This window comes from Bubalus kerabau, chromosome 1 (assembly GCF_029407905.1).
Source record: "Bubalus kerabau isolate K-KA32 ecotype Philippines breed swamp buffalo chromosome 1, PCC_UOA_SB_1v2, whole genome shotgun sequence".
Classification (NCBI taxonomy): domain Eukaryota; kingdom Metazoa; phylum Chordata; class Mammalia; order Artiodactyla; family Bovidae; genus Bubalus; species Bubalus kerabau.
This window is the reverse complement of record NC_073624.1, coordinates 259638303-259657574: the sequence shown is the minus strand read 5'-3', so window position 1 is coordinate 259657574 and position 19272 is coordinate 259638303. Positions and strand designations below refer to the sequence as shown.

The following is a 19272-nucleotide window of genomic DNA, read 5'->3' as shown; positions in this document are numbered from 1 at the left end:
GTTACCTGCTCGCTAAGTCTCGAGGCTCGGGGAAAGCGTGCAGCTGAAGTGCCGGCCGGCAACCAAGGGGTGCAGACCGAAGGTTCCGGCGCTCCAGGGCCGGCCGGTTCCACCTCTGGAGAAGGCGCGCTCCTCCCTCCACGCGGCCTCCCAGCGGCGTTCGGATCCCAACCAGTTATCCCCGCCCACTCCCGAGCGAGGCCCCGCCCTCCGGGCCAAGAGCTTTTTTAGCCCTCGGCAGGCGCCGTAGTCCTCCAGCCCCGCCCCTCGCCGAGCCTCGGCCCGACTCTTTCCGCGCCGGCTGGAAATGCGCTTAGCGGTGCGCGGCGGGTGGGCGGCCTGGCTTCCTCGAACTCCCACCCCCCGCCTCGCTCTAAGGGCTCTGCGGTCCGACCCCCCTGAGGTTAGGAAGCGTGTCACTTTCTGGATCTCCCGACGACCGCATTGGCCCGTGCGTTAACGTTCCTGTTGCTGCGGCCAGTTACGTCTGCGATTGTTCCGGCGCCCCGGCGCGGGGACAGCGGCGTCTGCTCTCCGCGGACCCGGCGTGAGGGTGCGGGCGGACGCGCCAGGCAGCGCCTCTCCCCGAGTCCTTCCTCCTCGCCTAGTTCTCCACACACACCCACACACCCACACACACACACACCCACCGCAGCCGCATCCCCCGCCCGCCCCCTCCCGGCTCTGCGCCTCGTCCCCGGCTGCGGGCAAGACGGCTCTACACCGCCGCAGCGCCCGAGTACAGACCGCCCGCGGGAAGGCACTCATACACACACGCGCGCGCGCGCCCACAAACCCCCTCTCGGCTTGGGCCGCCATACCCCGCGCAGCATGTCGGCGCTCGAGTGGTACGCCCACAAGTCCCTGGGCGACGGCATTTTCTGGATTCAGGAACGCTTCTACGAGTCGGGCAACCGCGCCAACATCTGGCTGGTGCGGGGCTCCGAGCAGGACGTGGTGATCGACACCGGCCTGGGGCTGCGTAGCCTCCCCGAGTACCTGTACTCCTCCGGCCTCCTGCGGGACCGCGCGGCCAGAGACGACGCGGCGTGCCGGCCGCTGCTGGCCGTGGCTACCCACGTGCACTTCGACCACTCGGGCGGCCTCTACCAGTTCGACCGGGTGGCGGTGCACCACGCCGAGGCCGAGGCGCTGGCCCGCGGGGACAACTTCGAGACCGTGACCTGGCTGTCCGACAGCGAGGTGGTGCGGGCACCGAGCCCGGGCTGGAGGGCCAGGCAGTTCCGAGTGCAGGCGGTGCAGCCCACCCTCGTCCTGCAGGACGGTAATGCTCACCCCCCGCCCCCTTCTCGGGCGCTTGCTGTCTCATTTAAGGGAAGGGATTGGGGGAGAGACGGTTCCGAGGGATGCTTGATGCAGACCTGCTTGGCTGTGAGGTTGAGGGTGTGAGGTGGGGAGGTTGGTTTGTTTTGTCATATCGCAGAAACACTTGCTTCAGTTTCTCCCTCCCCCTCTCCCTGGGGGCCAAAAAGCCCACTCACTCCACCATCGAGTCGCTGGAAGGCCATTGCAACCTTTTCTACAGGAGACCAGCTCTGACGCCGGGTACCGACGCCGCGTACTCGACTGAAAGCCAGCCCCACCCCCTAGTCAGTTTTCTCTGGAAGGTCTACGGTGTGCAGTAACACCACTAGAAACTGGTCACTAGGATTCCCATTCTTTCCCCCTCAGACATGTCCGTCATTTGCAAGCACTTTTCTAGCGAAAAGACTTCTAAGGAATGACGCTTCGTGGAGAGAGTGCGTGTCGTTGGCTCTGTGCTTTTTGAGAACTGCTCACTCCATTGGCTCAGTACGGACAGTTGCCCACCTGTAGGCTTAGAAAGCCATTGCAGAGCAGTGATTCTAATCTGCTCACGCATCTTTAGCTTCCAGATAGGTTTCTGCTCCTGATGCTGCCTCACAAGAGAAAAAGCTTGATAGTGAACGTACGAAGTAGAATGTGCCTGGGTCTTAACGTTATGACAGTTCTCTGTTCTGGCTGAAAGCCAGGCCTGAGAAAGATTAATAAGGAAGCTGTTCCCATAATGGTGAAGTATGTGGGCTAATGCATAGATAACCTTGGGCCTCTTTGGCGCTGCGAAAAACAGAATGGGATTCAGAAAGAAATTAATAGAATAAAATAGTGTAGGGTTCCAACCCTTCCAACCCCACACAGGCACTTAAATGATTGAGCCAAACCATTGAGCCAGTTGGTCACAGCAGTGATATTTGTGCATTAAGTTCTTTGTTCTTTTACTTTTTTTTAATTTTTTCTTTTCAAGGTATTATTTTATTTTATTTTTTAACTTTACAATATTGTATTGGTTTTGCCATATATCAAAATGAATCCGCCACAGGTATACACGTGTTCCCCATCCTGAACCCTCCTCCCTCCTCCCTCCCATCTGGGTCGTCCATCCCTCTGGGTCGTACTATCCCTCTGGGTCCTCCCAGTGCACCAGCCCCAATCATCTAGTATCGTGCATCCAACCTGGACTGGCGACTCGTTTCATATATGATATAGAATGCTACTGTTGATACCATTTTATCCTCCAACACGTTTGAAGTGAGGCTACTTAAATGGCTTCAATTAAATGGCTTGCCTAGGGGCCACAGAGCAAGCTTGAGACAAAAGCTAGGATTCCAACCCAGGCACAGTAGATCAAAGCATGTAGATCACATGTTAATCCTACCCCCAAAATAAATTTTTATGGTAATTCTGAATAGGATATGAAACCCCCTTTCCTTTCTATCTTGAAACTATTTTATTTGCCAGTTTAATTTATTGAACTGTTCTGAGGCAAAAAAAAAAATCCAGTTGCTGCAGTACAGTAAGGCTCACTTTATGACCAACCTATATGACAAATAATGAAGTACTTTACGAAAATGGGTTTATCTTACAGATGAGATCTTGATCACTTGACATATAAAAAATAGCAATATTCTATACCTTACACACCACTTTAAGAAGTCTGTTCATTAAAATTTTAAATCTGAAGATTTAAAAAAAGTGGTTTAGATGGGAGCCTTACATTACCTGACACTTTGAGGTGAAAGAAAACTAAATTTAAATTTACATTAAATGTGCTTTTAATTACTATATTTCTTTGAAATTAATACTTTTAGAAGCAGGATTTCCATACAATTTATGGGTATTCAGACTAAATTAACTCAGACCCCCCCCCCAAAAAGAGAAGTTTTGCATCAGTATTTAAAGTATGTTTAAGCTGTTTAAAAGAATAAATGCCCTTTGATTTATTTACTTTGGCTCCTGTGTCAGGAAATCAATGATGAAAGAATGATAAGAAATATTGTTTTATAGATGAAGAGTCCACACAGGCTTGAATATTATGCCTGAAATCACATAGCCTGTTAGGGAAAGAGCCTGGACTAGAAATCAGATTTCTTAAATCCCAGTCAATGCTAGAATTATAGGCTTTCGGAGTTGCAGGGAACATGCAACCTACCTGTGTGGTGCTTTAAGCCTTTGAAAGTGTGAAAAGAAAGCTTAATATTTACTAAACACTTGGAAGGTGATACTACTGTGTTAAATTAAAAGTTGTTTTTCATTAGGAGCTGGATGTCTCACCCTCTCAAGTAGAATCCAATATCCTCTTCTCTCAGGAATATTAATTTCCTGTCTCTTCTGAATGGTGTGGCCTGCTAATTTAATATTATTATAATCCAGATGCCTGGAAAGAGATATAAAATATTTATATAAAAAATCATATACAAAAAAAATTCATATACAGTTATGCACACATGTGAACAGCACATACCTAACAGCATAGTCTTCATTGTTTCAGTTAGAAATTAAGGAGGCTGGTTTCACTAGCTTACTACATCCGTTTCATTTAGTGTATTGGTGATCACCCGTCGTGGAGAAGCAGGAGTCTGTGCTCTGTATCACTGACCCAAAAGCTGACTTGCATATGAGGGAGGAGGATAAGGTGAGGTCATCATCCACTGCATCATTTTTGATGAAAAAACCTACTCACCCTACTAATAGTGAAACTGTATCTTCCTATAAGAAGACAGCAATAAACCCTAGATAGACACAGCACGTTCTTCATGAATGGGCACACATCATTCTGTCTGTTTTTCACGAGACGCAGGCATTTTGGCTCCTGTTATACATGTTTAAATGATTTTCCCAGAGTCATCAAGACAGTACAAGAGTTGTTTTAGGTAAACTTAGATCATTTGGGGAGATTAAAAACAAAGAAGATTCCAGAGAGGCAGCAGGTTGAACGAACACATTTAATTTGACTCCCTCTCAAAATCTCACTAAGACTGCAGCAAATGGACCGTGGTTTGTCTGTTTTATGTATAAATCCACATTGACTGAGGTTCTGTTTTGCATTGTTGTTTAGTTGCAAAGTCGTGTCCAGCTCTTTGCAACCCCATAGACTGTAGCCCGCCAGGCTCCTGTGTCCGTGGGATTTCCCAGGCAGGTATACTGGAGCGGGTTGCCATTTCGTTCTCCAGGGGATCTTGCCAATCCTGTGGTGACTGAGTTAGCAGTTTTATCCTATGCCAGCAAGAGAAAATTGAGAGCCAGTCCACTTTGTTCTGCAGGAGATTAATAGGCTCAAGAATTAGCAGTAGCCAGTACCTTAGCAGGGGCAAAAGGAAGAAAACTAAAATAAGTAAAATTGATGGAAAGCCACTTAAGAAGCTGTTAGAACTCTGGAATTCTTCTCCCTAAGTGAATGTGCCTCTCCCCAGAGTTAGTTGGTTCTCTGGGGAGAATGAAGCAAAAGGGTTTCTTGACTGAGGGATGCCGAGTACTAATGAGCTCACGGCTTCAGATGGAAAAGAGAAGGGATAAGTGTATGTGAATGTATATAAAAATGCAGAAAAATAATAGATAATATATATGTTCTTTACCAGTTTCCCAAAAGAATAAGAGCCAGGCCTTTAGCCCCCATGCCTCCAGGTAGGAAATTGGAAGAATCTTATCTGGAAATCTGCCCAGCCCTGGGGTAAAGATTAAGATGCTGATTCCTAGGTAATTCTTGGCTTGAATGCAGTGAAGTCTGCATCACCAGGTGTCATGCATGTGCTTCAAACAGCTTTTTCACTATCCTCCAACTCTTAAACAGGTAATCAAGCATTATGAAAAAAAATCTGAGAAAATCCTCTCACATGAAGTAAAATACTAAAAGAACATAAAGTGACTTGAGAAGAGCGGACAATCATTAATATCATCGGGGGATAACAGAAACTATTGCATTCAAGATACCTGAGAGACAATAGGATGCCATAAAAATAAGCAACAGGCAGAACCATGTTCACACTCCTAAAAGAACCATTGGAATTTAAAATGTCAGAAATTATTTAGTGCAAGGTCTGGAAGATGAAGTTGAAAACTTAGAAAAGGAGCAGATAAGCAAAATGAAAAACTAGGAGAAAACTAGTAAAGAACCAGTGTGAAAAATCTGACATTAGAATAATAAGAGCACAGAGAGAGCAAATAGAGAAAGTAGAGAAAAAGAATAGTAAAGAAAATATCCCATGATTAAGGGATGTAAATTTCCAGATTGAAAGAGCCCATAGATGAAAACATATTCAACCCATGGCACATTATTATAAAATTTCAGAATGCTGGGATCAAAGAAGAGTCTACAGACTTCCAAATTTAAACAAAAAAGGTCATCTATACCAATCATAATGGCTTTAGAGCTAGAAAAGAAGAGCTGTGACTTATTTGAATAAAACCAATTTCCAACTTAGAATTCTGACATCCATTCCAGTATCAGTCAAGCTTTCAAAAAATTATTTCCCACATGCTGTTACTTAGGAAGCCACTAAGATACATCTTATAGTTCCTGGTGGCTCAGAGAAAAAGAGTCTGCCTGCAATGCGGGAGACCTGAGTTCAGTCCCTGAGTTGGGAAGATTCCCTGGAGAAGGAAATGGCAACCCACTCCAGTATTATTGCCTGGAAAATCCCATGGACTCAGGAGCCTGGGGGGCTACAGTCCATAGGGTTGCAAAGAGTCAGACACAACTGAGAAACTTCACCCTAACTCCCTTCAAAATAAGGGAATAAACCAAGAGGAAGACATGGAATATAGGAAATAGAAGATCTAATTCAAGACAAAGTTGAAGCCTCAGGATGATGGCAAAGGATGACACTGACAATGATGGAACCTCAAGCATAGAGGATTCCAGATCTAAGCAGTTGAGTCATCATTCTTTCGAGGGGTGGGAGGATGAGAAATGTATACATGTGTTGTGATGGTGGTAGAGAGGAGTAAAAAGAGCTACTAAAAATCCTTATGTTTCATAGTGGAAGTCAGTGGATAACATCTAAAATTAAAAACCAAGAAATGATAATACATGTATGAAATCAGTAGAGTATGAGATATAAACATTATTTACAGATGATTATACCCAGTAGTCATCTGTAAATAATACTTTGGCTCCAATACTTTGACCACCTGATGCGAAGAGCCAATTCATGGAAAAAGACCCTGATGCTGGGAAAGATTGAAGGCAGGAGGAGAAGCGGACGACAGAGGATGAGATGGTTGGATGCATCACTGACTCAATGGACATGAATTTGAGCAAACTCCGGGAGAAAGTGAAGGACAGAGAAGCCTGGCATGCTGCAGTCCATGGAGTCGCTAAGAGTTGGATATGACTGAGAGATTGAACAACAAACAACATATCTAGTACCAGAAGAAGTTGCTAAAATTGTTAACAGTGGTTGCCTGTTGGGAGCAGGATTAGAGATAGAGCCAGAATGGGGCAAAGAATGTTTTCTGGCATTTTAAGCCCTCCTGAAATGTTTTATTTGAAATATGTAATTTAGTTCTTTAATTAAAAGTGAAATGAAAATTAAAAATGGGGAATGCCAAGTTGGGAAAGGATATTTGAGAAGCCAAGGAAAGTCTAGTGTGGTTGGAATGTGGTGACAACTGGGTTAGGGTGAAGGCTTGAAAGAATAGATAGTATGTGATATATATATATTTTTTTTTACATAAATTTATATATGATATTTATATATTTCATAGACAATTTTGGTTCTTGTAAGAGAGGTCTTGATGAAATTATATGTGTTAGCATTATAAGCATAGGGGAGGTATTTATAAAGCCATATGGTAATGGCAGACCTAATATTAATAATATTCCACCACTGTGGCCTTATCAATTGTTTACAATTGGTGTCCATTTTGATAGGTGGGTGCTTATGTCTTATCTACTGCTAAGTATTTTGAATATCACCTGGCCTTGAATATCAAAAATCCATAAGACTCTATCCCTCCATTGGTAATTCTCTACAGCTTCATTTTTAGCATCAAACTTCCCTCATTCTTCTTCGTTCTGTACATTTATTAAACTGTCTGCAACAGTTCTATTATTAAATCAACTTACCTATAATATCCTTTACCTTACTTATCAATCATACAGCAAATGGCAGTGGTTTTTGATCACCAGAAGCACCTTAAATCTGAAACAATTATCCTGTGAAGGAGTCTGGCCCCTTATGACTAGAATGTGGGAAAATTTGAGAGTACCTAATTAAGCTGGAATCAAGATTGCCGGGAGAAATATCAATAACCTCAGATATGAAGATGACACCACCCTTATGGCAGAAAGTGAAGAGGAACTCAAAAGCCTCTTGATGCAAGTGAAAGAAGAGAGTGAAAAAGTTGGCTTAAAGCTCAACATTCAGAAAACGAAGATCATGGCATCCAGTCCCATCACTTCATGGGAAATAGATGGGGAAACAGTGTCAGACTTTATCTTTTTGGGCTCCAAAATCACTGCAGATGGTGACTGCAGCCATGAAATTAAAAGACGCTTACTCCTTGGAAGGAAAGTTATGTCTAACCTAGATAGCATATTCAAAAGCTGAGACATTACTTTGCCAACAAAGGTTCGTCTAGTCAAGGCTATGGTTTTTCCTGTGGTCAAGTATGGATGTGAGAGTTGGACTGTGAAGAAGGCTGAGCACCGAAGAATTGATGCTTTTGAACTGTGGTGTTGGAGAAGACTCTTGGGAGTCCCTCGGACTGCAAGGAGATCCAACCAGTCCATTCTGAAGGAGATCAGCCCTGGGATTTCTTTGGAAGGAATGATGCTAAAGCTGAAACTCCAGTACTTTGGCCACCTGATGCGAAGAGTTGACTCATTGGAAAAGACTCTGATGCTGGGAGGGATTGGGGGCAGGAGGAGAAGGGGACGCCAGAGGATGAGATGGCTGGATGGCATCACTGACTCGATGGACGTGAGTCTGAGTGAACTCTGGGAGTTGGTGATGGACAGGGAGGCCTGGCGTGCTGCAATTCATGGGGTCGCAAAGAGTCGGACATGACTGAGCAACTGAACTGAACCGAACTGAATTCTATCTTACTGTATTAATAATTACTGGGTTTCGAGACAAGACCAGAGCAACCTCTGTTCCCACCCAGGCCCCACTGACATGTTTGTGCCATTATAGTTTTCTTTTTCTGAAAACTTAATACAAAACATAATCACATGCAATCTTTTGTGTCTTCTTTCTTTTGGCATGCTGTTTTTGGAGATTCATCCATGTTGTTTTATCTATGAATAATTCCCTTCTGTTGCTGAGAAACTACTCATTTATCAATAGAACACATTTTACATGTTCACCTGTTGAAGGAGATTTGAACTTTCTAGTTTGGAATTGTTATGAATAATGCAGCATGAAAGTGTACATGTAAGTTTTTATGTTGATGCATGCTTTTATTTCTTAGGTAGATAGCTAGAAATGAATTTCTGGGTTGTGTGTTGAATGTGGCATACAGCATACGCACACGTGGTAAACGTATGTTAAATGTTTAAGAAGGTGCCAAGCTGTTTTCCAAAGTGCTATGCCATTTTACATTCCCAAATGCAGTGTTTAAGTTGCAGTTTGTCCACATCACTGTTAGCACTCAATTTTGTCAGTCCTTTTGATTTTAGGCATTCTAGTGAGTATGTAGTGGTATTTCATTGAGGTTTTAATTTGCATTCGGGCTTCCCTGGTGGCTCAGAGGTTAAAGCATCTGCCTCCAATGCGGGAGACGCGGGTTCGATCCCTGGGTCGGGAAGATCCCCTGGAGAAGGAAATGGTAACCCAGTCCAGTATTCTTGCCTGGAAAATCCCATGGACGGAGAAGCCTGGTAGGCTACAGTCCACGGGGTCGCAAAGAGTCAGACACGACTGAGCAACTTCACTTTCACTTTCACTTCAATGACTGATTATGTTGAACATCTTTTCAGGCACTTATTTGCTATTCAGATATCTTCTTTGTTGAAATATCTGATCAAAATCTTTTCTCTTTTTTAAAAATTGAAATTTTGTTTTCTCCTAGTTGAGCTGTAAGAGTTCTTTATATATTCTTAATTCAAGTCCTTTATCAGATATACATTTTGCAAGTGTTCCCTCCCAGTGTATGTCCTGTCTTTTCATTTTCTTAATACTATCCTCTTTTTTTTAAGTAAGCAAATTTTTTTGTCTTTGTTTTTTTGGTTGCACTAGGCCTTCATTGCTGTGCACAAGCTTTCTCTACTTGCGATGAGCAAGGGCTGCTCTCTGTTGTGGTGCGCGGGCTTCCCATTGTGCTGACTTGTTGTGGAGCACAAGCCTGTGTAGGTGAGCAGGCTTCAGCAGTTGCAGTCTGTGGCTCCAGGCTGTGTGGACTTCCACAGTTTTGGCACACAGGCTCAGTGCGGCTAGCGGGCCCTGAAGTAGCTTTGGTGCACGGGCTTAGTTACTGTGCAAACTGTGACATCTTCCCAGACCAGGAATTGAATTACTCAGATGGCCGACAATCCGCCTGCAATACAGGAGACCCAGATTCAATCCCTGGGTTGAGAAGATCCCCTGTAGAAGGGAAAGGCTACCTACTCCAGTATTCTTGCCTGGAGAATCCCATGGACAGAGGAGGCTGGCAGGCTACAGTCCATGGGATCACAAAGAGCTGGACAGGACTGAGCTACTAACACTTCTCTTCCCTGCCTTGGCAGGCAGATTATTATCCATTGCACAACCAGGGAAGTCCTTAATGGTATCTTTTTGGGCAAGAAAGTTTTTAACTTGGATGAAGTCCAGTTAATCATTTTTCCTTATGTTTTATGCTTTTTGTGTTATTCTAAGAGCTCTATGACAAGCCCAAAATCACAAAGATTTTCTTATTTATTTAATTTTTTTTGGAAGCTCTCACATTTAGGATTATGATCCATTTTGAGTTAATTTTTGTTACTGTTGTGAAAGGTTCAGTTCAGTTGCTCAGTCATGTCCGACTCTGCAACACCATGGACTGCAGCACGCCAGGCTTCTGTGTCCATCACCAACTCCAGAGCTTACTGAAACTCATGTCCATAGAGTCGGTGATGCCATCCAACCACCTCATTCTCTGTCAGCCCCTTCTCCGGCCTTCAGTCTTTCCTAGCATCAGGGTCTTTTCCAGTGAGTCAGTTCTTTGCATCAGGTGGCCAAAGTATTGGAGTTTCAGCTTCAACATCAGTCCTTCCAATGAATATTCAGAACTGATTTTCTTTAGGATTGACTGGTTGGATCTCCGTGCAGTCCAAGGGACTCTCAAGCGACTTCTCCAACACCACAAGATGATCAAGACCATCCCCAAGAAAAATAAATGCATAAAGGCAAAATGGTTGTCTGAGAAGGCCTTACAAATAGCTGAGAAAAGAAGTGAAGTGAAAGGCAAAGGAGAAAAGAAAGATAGACCCATTTGAATGCAGAGTTCCAAAGAATAGCAAGGAGAGATAAGAAAGCCTTCCTCAGTGATCAATGCACAGAACAGAGGAAAGTAATACAATGGGAAAGATTAGAGACCTCATTAAGAAAATTAGAGATACCAAGGGAACATTTCATGCAAAGATTGTGAAAGGTTATGAGGTGCTTTATTGTTTATTTACATATAGATTTCCAAAGTAGTCCAGGCCAATTAGTTGAAGAGACTGTCCTTTTAGCCAGTGGATTATCCTTGTTGATACCTTTGTCAAAAATCCACTGACCATATATGTGAATGTTTTCTTCTGGACTCGAGTGTCTTTCATCGATTATGTCTGTCGTATAGCCAGCACAACACTCTCCTGATTATTTAAACTTCATTATAATTCTTGAAATTCGATTGTTTAAGTCTTCCAGGTTTGGCTGTTCCAGGTCATTTGCATTTCATATAAATTTTAGAGCCAGATTTTGTTTTTATAAAAAAAATGTCAAGGTTTTGATTGAGATTCTTGAATCTATACATCTACCATTGTGTCACTAGCCACATGTAGCTCAGTTCAATTCAGTCGCTCAGTCAGGTCTGACTCTTTGCGACCCCATGGACTGCAGCATGCCAGGCTTCCCTGTCCATCACCAACTCCTGGAGCTTACGTAAACTCATGTCCATTGAGTCAATGATGCCATCTAACCATCTTATTTTCTGTCATCCCCTTCGCCTCCCTTCAGTCTTTTTCAGCATCAGGGTCTTTTCCAGTGAGTCCGTTCTTGGCACCAGGTGACCAAAGTACTGGAGTTTCACCTTCACATCAGTCCTTCCAGTGAACACCCAGGACTGATCTCCTTTAGGGTGGACTGGTTGGATCTTCTTACAGTCCAAGGAACTCTCAAGAATCTTCTCCAGCACCACGTTCAAAAGCATCAATTCTTCAGCACTCAGCTTTCTTTAGTCCAACTATCATGTCCATACATGACCACTGGAAAAACCATAGCTTTGACTAGACAGAGCTTTTTTGGCAAAGTAGTGTCTCTGCTTTTTAATGTGCTGTCTAGGTTGGTCATAGCTTTTCTTCCAAGGAGCAAGCATCTTTTAATTTCATGGCTGCAGTCACCATCTGCAGTGATTTTGGAGTGCCACCCCCCACAAATAAAGTAAGCCACTGTTTCCACTGTTCCCCATCTATTTGCCATGAAATGATGGGACCAGATGCCATGATCTTCGTTTTCTGAATGTCAAGCTTTAAGCCAACTTTTTCACTCTCCTCTTTCATCAAGAGGCTTTTTAGTTCCTCTTCACTTTGTGCCAAAAGGGTGGTGTCATCTGCACATCTAGGTTATTGATATTTCTTTCTGAAATCTTGATTCCAGCTTGTGCTTCATCCAACCCAGCATTCTGCATGATGTGCTCTGCATATAAGTTAAATAAACAGGGTGACAATATACAGCCTTGACGTACTCCTTCCCCAACTTGGAACCAGTCTGTTGTTCCATGTCTGGTTCTAACTGTTGCTTCTTGACCTGCATACAGCTTTCCCTGGAGGCAGGTCAGGTAGTCTGGTATTCCCATCTCTTTCAGAATTTTCCAGTTTCTTGTGATCCACACAGTCAAAGGCTTTGGCATAGTCAGTAAAGCAGGAGTAGATGTTTTTCTTTTGCTTTTCAATGTTGCTTTTTCAATGATCCAGCGGATGTTGGCAATTTGATCTCTGGTTCCTCTGCCTTTTCTAAATCCAGCTTGAACATCTGGAAGTTCTTGATTCACATATTGTTGAAGCCTGACTTGGAGAATTTTGAGCGTTATTTTGCTAGCATGTGAGATGAGTGCAATTGTGCAGTAGTTTGAGCATTCTTTGGCATTGCCTTTCTTTGGGATTGGAATGAAAACTGATCTTTTCAGTCCTGTGCCCACTGCTGAGTTTTCCAAATTCGCTGGCATTTTGAGTGCAGCAGTTTCACCACATCATCTTTTAGGATTTGAAGGAGCTCAGCTAGAATTCCATCACCTCCACTAGCTTTGTTCATAGTGATGCTTCCTCTGGCCCACTTGACTTTGCATTCCAGGATGTCTGGCTCCATGTGAGTGATCACATTATCATGGTTATCTGGGTCATGAAGATCTTCTTTGTATAGTTCTTCTCTGAATGTAGCTATTAATACATGTAGCTATCTAATGCAAATTTAAATTAGTTAAGATTGATTAAAATGAAAGTTTTAGCTTCTTAGTTACACTAGCTTTATTTCTCGTGCCATATAGCTAGTGGCTACCATATTGCCTAGTGTTGGTACAGAAAATTTGTATTATCTCATAAAGTACATATTAGAGAGTGCAGCTAAGGAAAAACTGAATTTAATTACCATCTTAACAGTTTCAAGTCTTCCAATCAATGGATACGGCATATTTCTCCTTTTGCTCACATTCTCTTTAATTTCTCTTTAAAGTGTTACTGTAGTTTTCAGTGTGCAGGTATAACAAAGCATCTCTTTCGTGTGCAATTGAAAGGAATGTGTACTTTGCTCTTTTGGCATGAATTATTTTATATATGTCAGCTAGATCAAGTTGGCTGGTGGTGGTGTTCAAGTCTTCTGCATCTGTACTGATTTTCTATCTGCTTATATTATGAATTATTCAAACTATTCAAATATCTAAGCACAGTTGTTCAACTGTTTATTCTTATTTTAATTCTCAGTTTTTATTTTATGAATTTTTAAGGTACATATACATTTAGACTTTTTTTCATTAGGTATTGACCTAATTTTGTCCTCATAAAATGTACCTCTTTTCTCTAGTAATATTCTTTATATAAAAATCCATTTTGTCTGACAATATAACTACTCTAGTTCTTGTCATTCATATTTATAAGGTATGACTTATCATCCTATTTTTCGCTTTGATTTTATAGTTCCTCTCTTGTAGACTGAGTACATATCTCGCTTTTTAAATCAGTCTGACAATCTTTGCCTTTGATTAGGATGTTTATCCCTTTCATATTTAATATAATTACTGACACAGTTGTATTTAGGTCTGCCATCTTGTCATTTGTTTTCTATGTCTCATTTCCTGTTTATGCCTTTATTTTTCTTCTGTTGTCTTTTATATTCAGTGATTCCTGATTCAGTTCAGTTCAGTTCAGTTCAGTCACTCAGTCGTGTCCGACTCTTTGCGACCCCATGAATCGTAGCAAGCCAGGCCTCCCTGTCCATCACCAACTCCCAGAGTTCACTCAAACTCATCCATCGAGTCGGTGATGCCATCCAGCCATCTCATCCTCTGTCATCCCCCTTTCCTCCTGCCCCAATTCCTCCCAGCATCAGAGTTTTTTCCAACGAGTCAACTCTTCCCAAAGTACTGGAGTTTCAGCTTTAGCATCATTCCTTCCAAAGAAATCCCAGGGATGGTCTCCTTCAGAATGGACTGGTTGGATCTCCTTGCAGTCCAAGGGACTCTCAAGAGTCTTCTCCAACACCACAGTTCAAAAGCATCAATTCTTCAGTGCTCGGCTTTCTTCACAGTCCAACTCGCACATCCATACACCACCACTGGAAAAACCATAGCCTTGACTAGTCGGACCTTTGTTGGCAAAGTAATGTGCCTGCTTTTGAATATGCTATCTAGGTTGGTCATAACTTTCCTTCCAAGGAGTAAGCGTCTTTTGATTTCATGGCTGCAGTCACCATCTGCAGTGATTTTGGAGCCCAAAAAGATAAAGTCTGACACTGTTTCCACTGTTTACCCATCTATTTCCCATGAAGTGATGGGACTGGATACCATGATCTTCGTTTTCTGAATGTTGAGCTTTAAGCCAACTTTTTCACTCTCCTCTTTCACTTTCATCAAGAGGCTTTTTAGTTCTTCTTCACTGTCTGCCATAAGGGTGGTGTCATCTGCATATCTGAAGTTATTGATATTTCTCCCGGCAATCTTGGTTCCAGCTTGTGCTTCTTCCAGCCCAGCGTTTCTCATGATGTACTCTGCATATAAATTAAAGAAACAGGGTGACAATTTACAGCCTTGATGTACTCCTGATTATTATGCCATTTAAATTTCACTATTAGTTTTAGCTATATTTCTTTGACTTTTTTTTCTGTATATGTTTATGTTTTCACTAGAGATAGCAATATGAATCTTTTATTATGATTTACCTAAGTTTGTAGGTTTAAATGCAGTGAAAAAGCAATTTTGTATTCATTTAGCTCAGTTTCGTCCCCACTGTCAAATAACTGGGGGGAGTTTGAGATTTTACCCTATTTGTAGGTTAGTAAGTTAGGTGCGACGATTTAGTGGATTCTGATGGAAGACTTGAAGTTCCTGGGTCCAAGACTAAGAAGTTTATTACGGCAATAGCAGTAGCCAGAGCATCATCATTTGTACTGATTCCTCAGACCTTAATTTCCACAGAGTGATAAAACAAAGGGCAAAAATACCATACCCTTCACTAGAGCATCATTATTGAATTTTGTCACCAGGAAGTTAGTATAATGGATGTTCTGAAAATGAATTTTTTGGTCAAATAAATTTGTGAAACTATACAGCCATATCTCAATTGTGTATATCCACAGTGTACATTAGCATATTAAATGTACATTAGCATAACTTGCAGAAAAGAAAGCTGCTTAATTTTCATTGAAGGAAGAGTTTTCCAAATTATTTGACCACTGAATCTTTTCTTTTATGTATTATAACAACCAGCAGAAATTGTGTTCCACTGTTTACTTTGGCAAACACTGGTCTAATAAACAACAGAAATGAAATGTAGGCAACTTATTTTAAATTATCTTTTATTACTAGCCTACTTTTACAATAAAAGTAAAATAAATATCATCTTCCCAACATCTATGAAACTGTTGTGTTCTGCTGTTCTTTGAGTGATTGAAGTCAAATATCTAACATGTTTATCTGTGAATTCTGTTTTCATTTTTAGGGGATGTGATCAACCTTGGTGACAGGCAGCTCACTGTTATGCACATGCCAGGTCATTCTAGGGGCAGTATTTGCTTGCATGACAAAGACCGAAAGATTCTCTTCAGTGGAGACGTCGTGTATGATGGATCGCTAATTGATTGGCTCCCATACAGCAGGATAAGTGACTATGTTGGAACCTGTGAACGTCTGATAGAATTAGTGGACAGAGGTCTGGTAGAGAAAGTACTTCCTGGGCACTTCAATACCTTTGGTGCTGAAAGGCTTTTTCGATTGGCTTCTAACTATATTTCAAAAGCTGGGATATGCCATAAAGTCTCTACTTTTGCCATGCGATCTCTTGCAAGTTTAGCCCTACGTGTAACAAATTCTAGGACCTCACCCTAGTATCTACTTTGATTAATTCTATAAATTATTCCAGTTCATTTTGTGTTGTTTAAACAGTGAGCATTTTAAGAAGTGCTTTTATAGTACTGTTATATATTAGAGAAAAAAAAGATTGAGAATGAATAAGCCAAAAAAGGAACTTCTTAGTTTTTCTTTTTTCCAAATAAGAAACCACTTAAATGAGCTTATAATTTGCCAAAGTTGTAATTTGCCATTGTCCTGTATCATTTGCTCTAGAAATGATATAGAGGTATATGGGGAAGCAAGGAGGCATTTTGCAGTAATAGAATTATCTCTGTGTCTCATTTCTCGTATTTCCTAGACGATCTAGAAAAAAAGAGCATAACAGAGTTTTAAACTCCAGACTTGATATTTTTAGTATATTATTTCAAAATAAAGGTTCTTGGGTTTAAGATTAAAAACTCATAACAAATAAGCTAACATTTAGAATGACAGCTAAAACAATCCATTGTTATGGTACAGAATTTTTATGCTTCATTTTATTTGTTCTTAATGTAACTATAGTGTACATTATGTGTTGTGTAATTTTACTTACAAAAAGTACAATGAATTTTATTTTATGGAAAAGCTTTAAATATTAATTGCAGAGTGCTTCAGTAAAAAAGCTACAATATATTGTTGTTTGTTATTATGTAAGTGTAATATTTTGAATTGTAGAAACAAAGTTCAAATGTCTGTAATCTAACTACAAATTGTCAGATTTTTCAAAAGGACACTGTCAGGCAAATTTGAAAATATACACATTAAGAATAATTTTTAAAATATATCCTATTTTAATAGTAACAGCTATTATAAACAAAATTTTCCTTGTTAAATAGCAGCTTCAGTATATGTATCTTATTTTATAGTACCAGACAACATCCTAAAATAAACCATTCTTTTTCTTAGCAAAGCATACATATGTACCACAGAAGGCTTTTCAGATTAATTGCAAAATGTGTGTTAGATACTGACTTAGAATGAATTGCCTTTTTTATCCTGATTCACAACACCTATTCCTGTTCAGTATTCTTTGTCTTGAATGAAAAGAAATTTCCATTTATAAAATTATAGGAAAGATTATCCCACTATTTAGTAAGATGTTTTGGTTTGGTGCTTTTAGTAACTTATTAAAAAACCTTTGGAATATTTCATAAAGGTTTTTTTAAACATTTTTTTCACTGCCTTTTTATTATTGACATATCCAAAACCAAACTCAGATAGCTTTGGAAATCAGAAATTTTAGTATTAGGAAGGTCTAGCAATTTTGATTTCTGAAAAATTATGAAACTTTTCCTACCCTACACCCCACTCAGGTTCTTAGTCTTTTATTCATTCAGCACACACACATACACACCCCACGTACATACACACAGTCACATACATACATGCATTCATTGTGCTAAACACTGTGGAAGCTTACGAAGTCAGAGACTGTATCCTAGCTGGAAGTAGAAGACAAAACATGAATAGAAGTATATGCAGGTTGAAGTTTATACAAATTACACATGAGTGTCAGGGACATAAATGGAGGAGTGGGAAGTTTGGTTAGGGAAAGTTTCCTGGAGGAGGAGATTTTCAGTCAGGTTTGGAAAGATGATTTATTAGGTGGTGAGGATAGAAAATAAGAATAGGGTTGTTTCTGCATCTTCAGTGCTAAGAATAGGGATGGAAGCGTTGCTGTCCAGAGTAGGCTATTCCCTTGTGACGATTTAGTTTTCAGGAGCCTTAGATCTTCTAAGCACCAGACATTTAGCATGAAAAAGTGATTATGTGTATAAGAATCATCTTTAAGACAGACAAGCTATATGGCCACATGCCACCAAATGATCCCTTACTTAAAATCAGTAAGGAGGCCATGGTTGTTGAAATGAAGAATATTATGGGAATTTCTCTGTGATAGTCATTCAAGGCAGTAGGTCTGTTTTAATAGTGCAACTTCAAGACTACAGATTTGGTTCAGGGCAACTACAAACTATCACTTAATGAGCCTTAAATATAGCCATTATTTTTATATCAATAGCACAAAAGAAAACCAAAAGTCCTTAATCATTGACCATTTTATCATATTTTAGGACTTTTTTTTAAAATCAGGGTATAGTAGGCACTAAGTTTTATTGGGAAATATTTAAACCTGATGAAAGCTTTCCTTATTTCTTAAAAGTGCAATTTTTCAAAATACACTGATTTTATTTTTAAATTTCCCATTTTTTTCCTAGATTTTTCAAATTGTACCAGAACATACAACTGTGATATTTTGCTTTTGCTTCAATGTGAGTAAATTAGGGAAAGGAGATATCATTCATTCAGTGCCCATGCTATGCATTTTAAAATAGGCATTATTTAATTTAATCCTGGCCCCAGTGCCAAGAAGTAATTGACCAGCCTAACAACACAACTTGGGAACAAAGCTGGTAACTGAACACAGGTCTCTCTGCCTCCCAAACTGTGCTCTTTCTCTTATACCTGCACAATAACGTAAAATTGGCAAAGTGTATTTTTACTTTTCAAAATGCCACATGTGCCAAGAATAAATCAAGTCATGTTAAAGCTTAATAGCATATTTTAAAAAAGCTTTAAAAATATGTATTTTCATCCTGACAGTGACCCTTGTAATTTTTGGTTTGGAGAAATAATAGTATGTAAGTATAATTCAAAGTTGTCAAAATATAAATAATTTTTATTATTTATTTTGTTAATAACTTAATTTTTGGAAATTCAGTTTCCTTATTTGGTGTTTCTTTTTAACTGAGAAGTCTAGAGCAAACAAAACCTTGTGTGTTATCCTGATGTAGTTGAATAAATGATTATGTGTAGCTGTTCTTATATGGATAGTAACATGAATGTGACATGCACAAATTGTTGTCTTATAATTTTCAGATAACTGTAACTAAACATTTGTGTGATAACGATTAAAGTGAACATTTTATTTCAATCTATGGTTGGTATTTTTTATAAATGTTAGCAAATTTCAATTTAATGTCTTGCAAGGTAATATTTTCTGTATGAAGCATTTTGAAAAACTTGAAATAAAGAAGATGTCAAATCCCTGGGCAAGAATATTAGAAACTAGAAACTGAATAATACCTATTTAACCTTGTTGTTGTTCAGTCACCCAGTCATGTCTGACTCTTTGTGACCCATGGACTGCAGCACCCCAGGCCTCCCTGTCCTTCACTATCTCCAAAAGTTTGCCCAAGTTCATGTTCATTGCATCCATGATGCCATCCAGCCATCTTACCCTCTGATGCCTTCTTC

At 40.5% G+C, this 19272-nt stretch overlaps 2 protein-coding genes across 4 annotated transcripts in view; one reads left to right on the top strand and one right to left on the bottom strand.

The window, feature by feature from the left end:
* Window positions 1-164, bottom strand: part of POLR3G (RNA polymerase III subunit G) — a 45751-nt gene extending 45587 nt beyond the window's left edge. For 2 of the 3 annotated variants that reach the window (XM_055564391.1, XM_055564406.1), the window contains exon 1: window positions 6-163. The gene's annotated coding sequence lies outside the window, so the exon portion shown is untranslated. Of the gene's footprint in view, window positions 1-5 lie in introns of all 3 variants that reach the window. The other variant, XM_055564416.1, reaches the window with a different exon arrangement.
* A 191-nt stretch (window positions 165-355) lies between these two features.
* Window positions 356-18939, top strand: MBLAC2 (metallo-beta-lactamase domain containing 2). Its single transcript, XM_055564380.1, has 2 exons — window positions 356-1285; window positions 15629-18939. The coding sequence occupies exons 1-2, from the start codon at window positions 832-834 to the stop codon at window positions 16012-16014; spliced, it is 840 nt and encodes a 279-aa protein (XP_055420355.1). The 5' UTR covers window positions 356-831; the 3' UTR covers window positions 16015-18939.
* Window positions 18940-19272: the final 333 nt, after the last annotated feature.